At 39.8% G+C, this 14211-nt stretch overlaps 1 protein-coding gene and 2 non-coding genes across 3 annotated transcripts; all 3 read right to left on the bottom strand.

Moving 5' to 3' along the window:
- Window positions 1–298: 298 nt before the first annotated feature.
- cox5b2 (cytochrome c oxidase subunit 5B2) lies at window positions 299–1912 on the bottom strand. Its single transcript, XM_084948534.1, has 4 exons — window positions 1717–1912; window positions 834–904; window positions 655–754; window positions 299–549 (listed from the first exon to the last, which is right to left on the bottom strand). The coding sequence occupies exons 1-4, from the start codon at window positions 1814–1816 to the stop codon at window positions 437–439; spliced, it is 384 nt and encodes a 127-aa protein (XP_084804660.1). The 5' UTR covers window positions 1817–1912; the 3' UTR covers window positions 299–436.
- Window positions 1913–3102: 1190 nt separating this feature from the next.
- Window positions 3103–3401, bottom strand: LOC146374632 (signal recognition particle RNA). The gene has a single exon (XR_014802127.1).
- Window positions 3402–13418: 10017 nt separating this feature from the next.
- Window positions 13419–13717, bottom strand: LOC146374631 (signal recognition particle RNA). Its single transcript, XR_014802134.1, has one exon.
- Window positions 13718–14211: the final 494 nt, after the last annotated feature.

Raw genomic sequence — 14211 nt, 5'->3', positions numbered from 1 at the left:
ATTTCTTCAAGGGCAACTGTTGAGGTGTCAAAATGTAGTTAAAGCGCAATAGAAACCTTTGAGGGACAGCCAATCAGAAATAAAGTTACCTTAAAGTCAGAGACGAAATCTGAGGGCCTGCGTTAAGGTAGAGTATAAGAAAAATAATGATTTTTAATTGACAGTACAAAGCTGCTGTGATGAATTAAAATATGTTGGAAATTAGAATAATAGGTCTCCTTTAAAGTCCAGCTTATATAGTAAATTAACCTTTAATATTTTAACTGTCTGTTCTCTCATGAAAATACCCATCAACACATTCCACTTCAAGTCACAATTTAATCATAAACTGTACAAGTTGAATGATGTGCACACACTGCAGAATATGGCCATAAAGGAGGCAAATACACTTGTCTGTTGTTGCCCAATTTGGGGGCTTTGTGTGTTAGTTTTGGTATCAGTGGGGCAACTCGTGATGGACAAGCTTATAGTGGGAACCACAGGAAGGACAGCGCTGGGCCTCTCCCTCATGAAGCCAGAACCACACAATAGCAGTGTTGTCTTCCTCACCTGCAAAGATTTTTAAAAAGTTATAATAAAAAAAAAAAAAAAAAGTTGTTAACACTGGTAACACAGATTCATAAAGGGAAATTGTATTCATTATGCATCACTTACAGAGACATCCCACCAGCCTCTTGGTTCCAATGCCTGGCACAATGTGGGGGTCTTCTTTGGTACCAGCATAGTGCTTTGGTTTCAGGATGCTGTAAGGGTCCTGTGATGTAAACGGGAAAAAGAAAAAAATTTGCTTATGTGCAGTTCAGGTTCATTATCATATGTATACAGTAGCCTACCTTTCCCTGTTTGAGGGCCTGGAGGGTACGGCGCTCCAGCCCAGTGGCCTGTTCTTCATCTGTTGGTATGCCTGAAAAATTAAATAGCAAAAAGGTTTCTATTAAAAAATGAATAAATGATAATAAATAAACAAAAAAAATATCTGTATTTGATTCAGCTGCTTTAAAAAAATCAGTTTTATATTAAAAGCCTATAATAACTTGCTTAAACCTTACCTCTTGCATATGGCCTCCGTACACTAATAACTAAAAAGACTAAAACTAACAGAAACCAACACTAAACGTCTTCTAAGAACAAAAACTAAACTAAATTAAAAAGAAAAGCTCAAAACGAAATAAAAATTATAACTAATTAGAAAATACAGAACTATAATAAACTGTAGTGAGTGCGGGCAAGCCTGCACGTCAGCATTGGACGCCTCCCACAATAACACACTCCTGTCCCCTATCAGGGTGCTGGCACCTGCCCAACGCAGTCTGCCAAAGGAGGTGGGTCTATCAAAGGCCTTTCCACTCGCTAAAGTCCAAATGACCTTCATTTTTTTTTAAGGTGTACTTTATAGTCGTATTTAGGTGGGGACTTTGTGCATCTCAAAGCACTTAGGCCTCCCACAAATATGTTTTACTTCTGTAAATAAATATGTACACAGGTGTTTCTTTTTGCTGTAAATAAAACACTGGCGGTAGCTAGCTAGCACTACTGCAAACTCCTTGTCACTAACTTGTCAGCTACCAAACTAAACAATAAAGACGCCGCTAAAATTGCCAATGTAACCAGCCTGTCGCTTTTCGCACTAAGTCGAGTGAGCGGTGACAGCTGTGCCTGTAACGCACTCCGGAGGCCTGTGAAGTCACGTCTCCTGTCGTAAATACGGAGTCCTACCTCTCACTGTGGCCATTGAACGGTGAAGCGGCGGGGCCAGCACGCCGCTCCTCAGCTGCAATGTTGTTGTACAAGCTCGGAGAAGAAGACGTCCCGCCATTATAATGCCTTTTTCAAGTACAGTGAATGACCTGACTCTGCTATAACCCGGACTGAAATGACCCCGCTACAACCGCCTGAGTGACGGGTGCGCGGGCCAATGAGCAGAAGCGCAGCTGGTCCGACCAATCAGATTCAGCAGTGGGAGGCACGCTCTACAGGTGGTAAACACCGCTGTATACTTTATTATAGAATAACGTAGTTTCATTTTTGATATATATATATATATATATATATATATATATATATATACATATATATATATACATATATATATATGTGTGTGTAAACACTTTAAGATAGCGCCTGTTATTGTAGTTAGTTAGTTTACATTTCCGTGCAATTACAAGGGACGAAGGAAACTCAAAGACCAAATGTACAAACCATACACAGGCATTTGAAATTGCAGTGCTCCCACGGACCTCATACTTACACTTAAACAAACATAAAAGATAAAAATAAAAATCTTATGTACATAAGGTTTGCTCCCAACACACATAGATGTTTACATCAGCGCTGTAATTTGCACTAATCAACTGAACAACTACTACTGTTATAACTTGCCCATTATTTTTCTCAGTTTATATATACTGACATATTGTAAGTTACACATTTACCTTTTGATGCACAGGTACAATGCACAATCTGTACATTTTGTAAATATTCTAAATATTCTTAATTATTTAAACATCTTTCAGTACCCTGCTCTGTTTGCACAATAAAACCTGGGTTTGCCACTTTCATCTGTACTTCAATCTTAATAACTGTACAGTACTCTGTTTTTGTATATTGTCCATGATGTAAATATGTGTTTCTGTAAAAAAAAATTTTTTTTTTTTTTTTGTAGAGCAGAAGCAGTCAGCTCATTTGAGGGTGAAAACAAACTCAACAACCAGACGGTGTTTTTTGCTGCTGTTACAACCAAATTTCCCCTTGTGGGACAATTAAAGGATTTTTCTATTTTGTTCTATTTGTAAAATGTGCTATATTTCCCTATGAGGTGTGGTATTTTAAATCATTTTACCACTGTGCTCGAATAAATATAGACCAGCAGAAAGAAAGAGAAAAATGCTGACAGAGGTACTCTGCAGTGGAGAAAGAAGAAACTTGTTGAAACGTTGTTTCTTTTATTTTTCTCCTGTGATCCAGATGGAGGCGGTGATGGACCAACAAACATCAATGCTCACATGCTGGTTCACATGGTGATGACAAAAAAAGAAGGTGTTACAAGCTGTAAAAACGTGATGTGTGAGTGTGTATATTTCTGTGGAGAGGAGAAAGAGTGTAAAAAGACTGGGTCCCGCTGTATTACTCAGGCTGCACTACAGCGTCTATTCACAGGCGCGATCCCACTACTGAGCGGCACGGGGGCTTTGACCTGCTCCGTTTCCGACCTGGGCCGGTGCACCCCTCCTTAGGCGACCTGGTGGTCCCGAGCTCCCCCAGGAGCACCATATCGATACCGAACTTAGTGCGGACACCCGATCGGCATAGTCCGCTGCAGCTCAGAGCTCCTGAGCTCAAACGATCCGCCAGCCTCAGCCTCCCGGTAGCTTGGATTACAGGCGCGCGCCACCGCACCCGGCAAGAGGCGCCCTCGTTCATGCAGACTTTAAGGTTTACACACGTGACGTCATCAGGAAACAGTGCTGCAGATAGCAGCCAACAACATTATCCTTCAGCATAGCTGGACTGGCCATCGGGCATACCGTGCATTTGCCCAGTGGACCGATGGTGATTTTTCGCTTTTATGGGCCGACGGTTTTTTGTTTGGTTGGTTGGTTTTTAACCGTATAAACAATGAAAGGTGGTGGATTGGCCAGTTGGTCATGATCGACTCTGGGCTGGACCAATTACAGCGATCGAACTTTAAAGTTCCATATTTAGGTGTAAAGCAACGGGAATTGTCCAGAAAAAAAAAGACACAAAGCTGGAGTTATTCTGTGTCTTTACGCTACACAGCTTCCTCTTCTTCTCTCATTCTCTCCCCCTCCATCTCCTGCTGTTACTTCAATCATGAAACTGATCAATGATCAGCTGATCGGCTTTGGTGTCCTTAGTCCCGTCTCGTTTGTTTATCGTCGCGCTAAACAACAGCAGCACGTTTAAGCTTGATAAGCTGTTGTCCAATATCTAGTGAGAGGGAAACATGAAGATGAAACCAGGGGTTCCTTACTGAATCATCAGAGTTGAACAGGTGATGGAGAAACAGGTTTACCTTTGAGTTGACATGAATGAGTGGAAGGGAAGTTATGAACTGTTTCTGAGAGACAAATAACACCAGCATCCTTTTCTAAGTAGCTGACAGCCGGTAACTGTGCAGGGGCGGGTCTAGCAAAGTTTTGCCAGGTGGCCAGGTAGGGCATTAACAGGGAAAGGGGGGCACAAAGAAATACTTTTCTTTCTTATTCTCATTTAAAATGTCTAGGTTTTAATAAATACAACCGAATCTTACAACCAAAGTGGTCATCTGATGTAAAATATATAAAAATTCTTTATTGTATATAGTAAATATTAAGTCTAATATATGCCCTAATAAGTTATAGTACTTTTTCCTTTGGGAAGGTACCATGTGTGCAGTCTGCAATTCTGTTGCGGAAAGATGTTGAATCTATTTAATTACTGTAGAAAAATAATTGGTTTCTGTTCATTTGTTTTACCCTGGCAATAAATTAAAGTCAATTACGTTGATTAAGCATCATTAGGCGGAGGGTGGGGGGGCGGTTCCCTATTTTTTTGCTGTGAGTTGGCAACCCTGCTAGTTAGGTATATGTAATTATTGATTAGGTTATGGCATGGTAATTTATAGAATATGCTGTGAATTTAACTAGGATTACACAGCAGTAGCAGTAATGCGAGTTACTTCCCTCAAGTGAAAGCTTTAAATGTTAGCCCGATGCTTAACTAGCCAACATAAGGCTTTCTGATTGAAGGCTAAAAGCGGCGTTGTCACCGAGTAAACAGAATATTGATTATATTTTTGTGTATTGCTGCAGCTTCTTCAAGTATTAACTTGGTGCTTTTGGCAACCTTAGGGGGAAATAATGGTAATATGACTGATCCATATGGACACAAAGAATACACACTTTTTTGTGCTACCGAAGTTCCCTCGCTTTCATTCAAAATCTGTTTATCGTTAAAAAACTTAAATATAATTGCCTCAATCTCACATTGAGGCCTGTGGGGCACCATCAACCACTGAGACAGTAGACAAATGACTATTTCATACCTTAAGGCTGCTTGTTTATTTAAGGGAGATGAACAATACATTATAATTGTACATAATATCACAGATGATAGATTAAATAGGTTTTTGAAAGATGCTTGTGCATTCTTAAAGTCTAAAGTATTGAATTGAACTGAGCATGTCATCTGTTCAAAGCCTCTCCCAGTCAGTGCTGTTCTCTGTGCCTGTCTACTGTACATGATGTTATTAGCACAAACACTTTAAAGGTGATAACTTAGGACTTCAATAACACAGACTGCAATGTAGTTAAGCGTCTTACAGTTAGTTTTGAATGAACTTAAAAAAACAACAACACAAGCCAAGATCTGTCTCCTCCTGTTTTTTTGTGTCACATAAGAAAGAAGCATCAATATCTGATGAGAAGACTTATTAATTTAGCCTTTCACTTGGTCTTACTGAGGTGATGAAGCGAAATATGCATCCTTGTTTTGGTAATGTGCTGGAAAGTTTGAAAATGGACATTGAACGTGCTTACAAAGTGCTTGAATTTGACCCTGAAAAAGGTTTATGAACCCAGAAAAAGTCACACTTGGAGTAAAAACCTCTCATAGCAAGTTAATCATTAAATTAATTTGATGCTTTCAGCACAGAATTTAGTCACACAGTCAGGACAGCATCTGGTTTACCTTCATCGGTAAACATGTTTATGCAGTACATAGTAACAGTGTGGCTGAGTCCTCTGGTTCAAATCAGTTCCACTACATTTGGAGATGTAAGTCTTAACCTTTCACATGCATCGGGAAGGAAAATACAACCAACATTTAAATGTCTTAATTAGATTTATTTGAAGTGTCTTAATGAGCTGCTGAATGTGAAAGTTAGCAAATGTGGATTTTACTGGCCAACAGTTACAGTGTTGGCTAATTACTCTTTACTCTGAGTTGTTGAAACAAATCTTGTCTGTTGTCTGTTGTTGGTTAATCGGATTCCTGAGCGCTTGTGTTTGTGCTCAGCCAAAGACGTTTTCTTTGTTTTGTTTTTTAAATGATGAAGCAGCTCCGCTCTCTATAGTATGTATTTGTTGGAGGAAATGCGTTTTGATCATCCTCATGTTCATTTTCAACATGATATTCTTATTCTTGGACTCTACTAGAGTAGCTTTGCATGATTCACAGTTCAAAAAAATGCTTCTTTATCTTACACCAAGCCCCTCTTTTTCTCCTCTGCCTGAAAAACAGGGTGTCACGAACCGGGCCATATGGTCATGACAAAGAAAACCCCAGACATGGTTAGGAATGTATTCCAAGCTGCTTTATTCTTTTAAAACAAATAAAACAGAAAAGAAACCCTACTGTCAAAAACAAACAGTGGCGTGTGTAATCAGTACCATTAGTAGTGTGTGAAGGATGAGTGGAAGATGATGCATGTAGTAGTGCCAAAAGTAAACCAAACCTAACACAGCCAAAGTCAAACCTGGTGTCTCGGAGCCAACTAAAACTATGCCCTAAAGGCTTTTTATATAGTCCTGGCACACTGGCCCAGGTGTTGCCAGTGTCACTGATTGTAAATGGGAACTCCGCCTCTCCATTACCTGCAAACAAGACACACATGAGCCAAAAGGAAGGCAGGGTGCAGTGGGTCGTCACGCAGGGGTTTTGGCTTCTTTGCCTTTCAGCTAACTTTACTCATATTGGTTGATATTAAAAAGACTTGCTATTAATGATCAAGGCTTTTTTAATATCATGGATTAGGTGTTCTTTTTTTCATGCTTTTTCTGGGGTCTATGATGGATATTTTGGAATTAAAATTGCATAAATTAAGATCTCATCAAGCGCTCATCAAAAATATATTTGGAAAACAAAAATATTTGTGCTTATTATTTTGTGTATTTATTACCGAGGAAAAATCATGACACTCTTCCTCACCACTTCCATCCAACCATGTCCATCAGGACTCATTTTAAGCTGCGTACAGGAGGATTCAATCAGTCTGCAGAACACACACATGCATCTGCTCCAGTGGCAATGAATGAAAACATCTGGCTGTGTTACTATGCATACTGAAATAGGAAAATAAAATAAGATGAACGAGTTCAGCGCTCTGAGCTGGATGTCTTTCTGAAACACAACTCTCCTGCCTCTGGTCTTTATGTGAAATGTCTTTACTTGCTCAAATTTAATCTCGTAAAAATCAATCATAAAACTTATGGAAGCGTGTCAAATTTTATTGTGATCTAGATCAAACTCATTTTAAATATGTTTCTATGTGCTGCATGTGTTATTTGTTATTCAGATGTGAAGTTTAAAAAGGTTTAGCTAAGTCTTCATTTAACAAATGTTATTTCTGGAGTTTTATTTTGCTTGCTTGCTGCATCAGGTACTTCCCTGTGTATCTGGAGAGGATCAGAAGTCCCAGGTATACTGGTATTGGGGGTTGCAGCTGTAGGGATGACTCTTTCTGAAGCCTCCAGCTGACTGTTTCCTCTCAGCTGTAAAAAGCTGATGATTTACAAAACAGACACCACGTCGTTTAAATAGATGAGGCTTAAAATGAGAGATACTTTACTCTCTGAACATTGTTCCTAGTTTCCATTCATCCATTTAGTTTACTCTGGTCTTAATCAAGATCTTAAGAAGAGATATTGTTAGAACCTAGAAAGAGGAGGAGTGTGTGTGTGTGTGTGTGTGTGTGTGTGTGTGTGTGTGTGTGTGTGTGTGTGTGTGAGAAAGAGAGAGCTTGAGAGAAGCTGAGCTTTATTCAAAGTGACTTGAAACAAACTGCAGCAATAAGGGCAAACTAGTGCACAGTTATGTTTACGTGAGCGTTATTTTGTATGCATTTGTACAGTTTGATAACTGTGAGAATACACTGATAGCATTTAGCTCTAGTAACAGGCATTTGTACCAGTCAGCATGAAAAATCAGGGGAAAGAACTAGTATGAAAACTGAAACTGTACAGTATATGTGTGTGTGTGCCTGTGTGTGTGTTTATGCTCGAGTGTATGAATAAATGAGTCAGTTTTTTGATGCAATTATTTGATGCTCAAAGCAGGTTTATTTAATTAATATCCAGTTTATTTCCAGTTAGTTCCGAATTCATCTTGAATTCAATTCAATTTTATTGATATAGCAGCAAATCACACCATCAGTCACTTCAAGGCTGTATGTATTATTGTAAGGTAGACCCTACAATAATACATACAGAGAACCCAACAATCATATGACCCCCTATGAGCAAGCACTTTGGCGACAGTGGGGAGGAAAAACTCCCTTTTAAAAGGAAGAAACCTCCAGCAGAACCAGGCTCAGGGAGGGGCGGCCATCTGCTGCGACCGGTTGGGGTGAGAGAAGGAAGACATTTGTTGTAGGTCTGATTGAAGGACTGATGTGATGGTAAGTTGACTGCTGCTCCGCTTTGAATATTGAGAGATTAGCTAATGGAATTTAAGCCAGACTGTGCCCAACTTTAAGACCATATATTTCCTCTTCTTTGCTTACAGTCTGCTACATGAATAATAGTCAGTGATACAAATAAAAGAAGGTCACTTGCATTACAAGCATTGGGTTGTCATGCCATCATTTTATTTATGATGAAATGTCTCATAAATACACTCACCAGTCACTCAGTAATGAAAATATCATCACCTAATCACATGGCAGAATCTCAGAGTATTTAGGCATATAGATATTTACTTGCTGACTGGATCTGATAGGAAAGTAACACTAACTCAAATAATAACTCATCACAACCAAGGTTTGCAGAAGAACATCCATGAATGCACATTATGTCAAACCTTGAACCAGATGGGCTACAGCAGCAGAAGACCACACCGGGTCCCACTCCTGTCAGCCAAGAACAAGAAACTAAGACACTGCAAAATCTGCCAGATTTGGACAACAAGGGCTTGGAAAAATGTTGCTTGGTCTAATGAGTCGATTTCTGCTAAGACATTTGAATTGCAGGGTTAGAACTTGGTGTAAACAACATGAAAGCATGGGCGGATTGTGGAAGAGACTGTGTCAGCAAGTTCCCTTAAAAGGTTTGTGCTCAAAGCTAAATCTGTGTTACAGAAACTCAGCCTTTGTGTTTTTCATTATAGGAACAAAAAAATTCTGTAGCCTGCTATTTTTAACAGCTACTTTTATAGGTAATCTTAATTTTTTCTTATTATTATTGTTTATTTTATTTGCAATATTTAACTATATTTATATTAGCTATATTAGCTTTAAAGATTTGAAACCCTGTGTTCACTTCATATGGTTTGCTACTGAACATTTAAAATATATTTCTTCTGACCGTGCAGTTAAAACAAACTAAACAATAAGTGATTTCATATCTTTACAAAATAACATATTATATTTAGCTATAGACCACATGTTGTGACTTCCTTCTGATAAAGGGTGAATATGCTGTACTAAAGCACAACTGTGGAAAACTTAAGGTTTCAATTCAAAGAATTAGTTTGGCCTCAAACAAAGCTGAAGAAGTCAAAGAATATTCACTGGTTGTTTTTGTTGTTATTATTTTGGTCTTTTTTTTTCACAAGAATTTCTAGCTCCCCTAGAATTTTGGCCACCCAAACAATCAGACGATTGCTGAGAAAGCACAAGGTTTTCTCCCCCTGTGCTATTCATGTCAGTGCAGGGGGCTCTCCTTGAGAGGCCAGTGTCAAAAAAGGGATGCTTCAGAACCTCCGAGGGTGTTATGCGCTGATTTGCATCCAAGGCCAACATCTGTTTGATTAGCCTGACAAATAATTGTTGGCCGTTTTCAGGTCCTCGCCTAACCTTCAGTAGTTGTTCGAGGTCATCGAGACGCTTAAGTTTGATATATCGTGTTTCCTTGGATTGATAATCTGTCTCGTACTGAAATTGTTCTTTGGTCTTAAATGTCCAGCGCTGTTCGTTGTAGTTATCTTCGATGAAGTAGCAATCAGTGTACAAGCCAGACTCTAGAAGATGATCTGGTAGCTGACCTTGACTTTCAGTTATGAATCTCAAAACATCATAATCGTCTTCCCCAGGATAGAGAGGCACCCCTGTAGCAAGCTCTACAGCTACCAGCCCCAGAGCCCACATGTCAATTGCTTCATCACATGGAATGCCAAGCATAACCTCGGGTGCACAATAACCAACCGTCCCCACACGGTCACCTGGAATCAGTGCAGAAGAGGGACATGCGAGGCCAAAGTCTATAAGTTTGACTTTGACGGGAGACTCATGGTGGTTCACAACCATTATGTTGACAGGTTTGAGGTCAGCATGCACTATTCCCACAGAACCCAGGTGGAACAGAGCATTTGCAAGCTGATGCAAAATTGGCCTGAGTTCTCTAATTGGGAGACCCTGGTTATTCCGGTCCCCTATGTAGTTCGTGAAACTGTAACCGTATTTCATTCACCACAAATAACTATCTGATTGAATAGTTTTCTTATCAGATAGAGAAATAAAATGAGTCGCAAGGTCTAAAACCAACATTTCTCTGGCTGGGCTGCCTTGTACCTCTGCACGTCAGTCTGTTTCAATGTGTGACCCCCACCCCCTCCCCGAACAGTCGGAGATGAGTGCACTAACGTGCCTGGAGGCATAGCTGGACTGGCCATCGGGCATACCGGGTATTTGCCCAGTGATTTTTCGCTTTTATGGGCCGACGGTTTTTTCTTTGTTTGTTTTTAACGGTATAAACAATGAAAGGTGGTGGATTGGCCAGTTGGTCATGATCGACTCTGGGCTGGACCAATTACAGCGGTTAAAGTTCCGTATTTAGGTGTAAAGGAACGCGATTTGTCCCGAACTTCAGCAAAAATTTAAAAACAAAACAAACAAAAAGACACAAAGCTGGAGTTTATGGGCTCAAAATGTGGTCATAAATATTTTGTACTTGTAAAAAAGATTTGTATGTGCAAAAAAGATTTGTGTGTGCGTAAAAAAGATTTGTATGTGTAAAAAGAATTTGTGTGTGCGTAAAAAAGATTTGTATGTGTAAAAAAGATTTGTGTGTGCGTAAAAAAGATTTGTATGTGTAAAAAAGATTTGTGTGTGCGTAAAAAAGATTTGTGTGTGGACTTAGCCCAAAAAAACCCCTGCAAGTTACAAGTACGAATTTTGACCCTATTTTTCTTCCTTTCATCTGATTGGTCAATGTCATGTCAATCACAAATGTAACAATCCAATCAGAGAACAGATGGGTTTGACTGTCGGAGGGGCACTTTTTTGAACTGCAGGTCCTTGAAGGGTAATACAGTTTGAAGCTGGAGGATCTCTATATAAATATCCAATAGCAGCTAGGTCCCCTAACTTTCAGCAGCTGTTGAAAGGATAAAGTTGTGCTATATCAGTGGTTAGAAATACCATTATTACTTTAGGATTAGTTTAACACAAAGTCAGGGCTGACCCAGGACCATTGCTGTGAGTCACAGTGCGCAGCATAAAAGTCCTTTCACATCAGAGGCAGGATGTGCTGCTAATGCTAACTGCTAACTAAAAGCAAAGGATCCAGAATTTGTTACGCTGGCTGCTGGGCTCTGTGGGTTTTTGCAGCAGCTCTACCTGTACTAGATGCACCTGCTCCTTGTCTTTTCTATCTCTGACTTAATGTCCTCTACAAGAGTTTCTGTTTTTTTTGCTGGTTCTTCAAATGTTCAATAAAAACATGTATGCTAATTCATAACGAAGAAAGCTTTGTAATGAAGACTGTCATTTCCAAAACACTGCCCGCCCCCACCCCGCGGTCCGCAGCGCTGTTGAAAAGGCTGTGGAAGTCCCTATATTAAACACGTAGACCTGTGACACAAAAATCACCAAACTCTGACGACCACAGACTGTTTTCCTTCGTGGTGATGAAGGAAAACGCTGGGTTGGCATGTAAAAGGGCATTTATTCCCTTCAAAGACCTGCAGTTCAAAAAAAGCGCCCCTCCGACAGCCAAACCCATCTGTTCTCTGATTGGATTGTAACATTTGTGATTGACATGACATTGACCAATCAGATGAAAGGAAGAAAAATAGGGTCAAAATTCGTACTTGTAACTTGCAGGGGTTTTTTTGGGCTAAGTCCACACACAAATCTTTTTTACGCACACACAAATCTTTTTTACACATACAAAACTTTTTTACACACACACAAATTCTTTTTACACATACAAATCTTTTTTACGTACACACAAATTCTTTTTACACATACAAATCTTTTTTACGCACACACAAATCTTTTTTACACATACAAATCTTTTTTACGCACACACAAATCTTTTTTACACATACAAATCTTTTTTACGCACACACAAATTCTTTTTACACATACAAATCTTTTTTACAAGTACAAAATATTTATGACCACATTTTGAGCCCATAGGAGTTATGCTGTCTTTACGCTGCATAGCTGCCTCTTCTTCTCTCATTCTCTCCCCCTCCATCTCCTGCTGCTACTTCAATCATGAAACTGATCAATGATCAGCTGATCGGTTTTGGTGTCCTTAGTCTGTTTATCGTCGCGCTAAACAACAGCAGCACGTTTAAGCTTGATAAGCTGTTGTTGTAATTTATTTAATATTACTTTCTAGTATCAACTGACGTTTGCTGGCGCCACAGCCGTAAAGGTGCTGCTCAACACACAGTCAACACACAGTTTCTCATTTAAAATGTCTAGGTTTTAATAAATACAACCGAATCTTACAACCAAAGTGGTCATCTGATGTAAAATATATAAAAATTCATTATTGTATATAGTAAATATTAAGTCTAATATATGCCCTAATAAGCTATAGTACTTTTTCCTTTGGGAAGGTACCATGTGTGCAGTCTGCAATTCTGTTGCAGAAAGATGTTGGATCTATTTAATTACTGTAGGAAAATAATTGGTTTCTGTGCATTTGTTTTACCCTGGCAATAAATTAAAGTCGATTACGTTGATTAAGCATCATTAGGCGGAGGGTGGGGGGCGGTTCCCTATTTTTTGCTGGGAGTTGGCAACTCTGCTAGTTAGGTATATGTAATTATTGATTAGGTTGTTTGATATTTCCGGTAAGTACTGTTTAAAATACCAGAATAGGGAGGATGGTGTAGGTTTAAGTTTATTAGATTGATACATATATACCAACAGGACAGCGTACATCACTGTGGGCTGTTCTCTAGTCAAAATGCCCGGGCTGATTTTTTTGTCCCAGTCCAGTCCTGCTTGTTCATCAAAGTCAATCACTGAAAGAAAAAAAAAAAAGTTCACCACCTCTTTGAATTTGCAGTGATGGTCATTGCTACTCCCCTCCAGTTGGAGGCGCTGTGGGACCAACAAACAGCGGTGGTTTTCAATGGAACGAGAGGACAGAGAGACCGTGTTTGACGCTTTTATAAACTGTAAAAACGTGATGTGTGAGTGTGTGTGCTGTGTGTATATTTCTGTGGAGAGGAGAAAGAGTGTAAAAAGACTGGGTCCCGCTGTATTACTCAGGCTGCACTACAGCGTCTATTCACAGGCGCGATCCCACTACTGAGCGGCACGGGGGCTTTGACCTGCTCCGTTTCCGACCTGGGCCGGTGCACCCCTCCTTAGGCGACCTGGTGGTCCCGAGCTCCCCCAGGAGCACCATATCGATGCCGAACTTAGTGCGGACACCCGATCGGCATAGTCCGCTGCAGCTCAGAGCTCCTGAGCTCAAACGATCCGCCAGCCTCAGCCTCCCGGTAGCTTGGATTACAGGCGCGCGCCACCGCACCCGGCGAGGAACAGAAGTGCTCCTCGGGCTTTTATCGTTGACAAAAGTGACGTCACGAATAACACAGCGACATCAAGCGGTGAAGATCGGGTACTGTTATAAAAGGTCTGCACACCGTTTCCTTTGGTTCTTTTAATTCCTCTTTAGGAACATTAGTAAGTCGTTCCCAGAAAAAACAAAAGGTTCCTCGGATAGCCAATTAGAAGGATTCATTGAATGTGAAAGACTCCAGGAAATATTATTTCTTTTTTCTTTCTAAATTTCCAGCACTAATAAAACCCCATTGTTTATTCCACATATCTATGTACATGAGCAAATTATCTATGTACTCTGTAATAGGCCAATAAATCATAGTAATTAGCCGTTTATTGCTTGGTATTGACATAACTTTTTCCATATAATGTAACCTTCTTTATAAGGCAAAATAAGCTCAAGCCTAGCCTATGAACTGGAAACTGGACTGATTATTTAACACATCTTGATAACTTGGATTAACTCA

The sequence above is a fragment of the Perissodus microlepis genome, chromosome 13, assembly GCF_051167445.1.
Source record: "Perissodus microlepis isolate ML-2025 ecotype Zambia chromosome 13, ASM5116744v1, whole genome shotgun sequence".
In the NCBI taxonomy this organism is placed as follows: domain Eukaryota; kingdom Metazoa; phylum Chordata; class Actinopteri; order Cichliformes; family Cichlidae; genus Perissodus; species Perissodus microlepis.
Note: the sequence above shows the minus strand (reverse complement) of the source record. Positions and strands in the feature narration are given on the sequence as shown.

Coding starts and splice junctions, on each gene's coding strand:
- cox5b2 (XM_084948534.1), bottom strand. CDS start 1,816: ATGGCGGGACGTCTTCTTCTCCGAGCTTGTACAACAACATTGCAGCTG. Junction 755..833: donor AGGCCCTCAAACAGGGAAAG/GTAGGCTACTGT, acceptor TTTACATCACAG/GACCCTTACAGCATCCTGAA. Junction 550..654: donor GAGGCTGGTGGGATGTCTCT/GTAAGTGATGCA, acceptor AAATCTTTGCAG/GTGAGGAAGACAACACTGCT.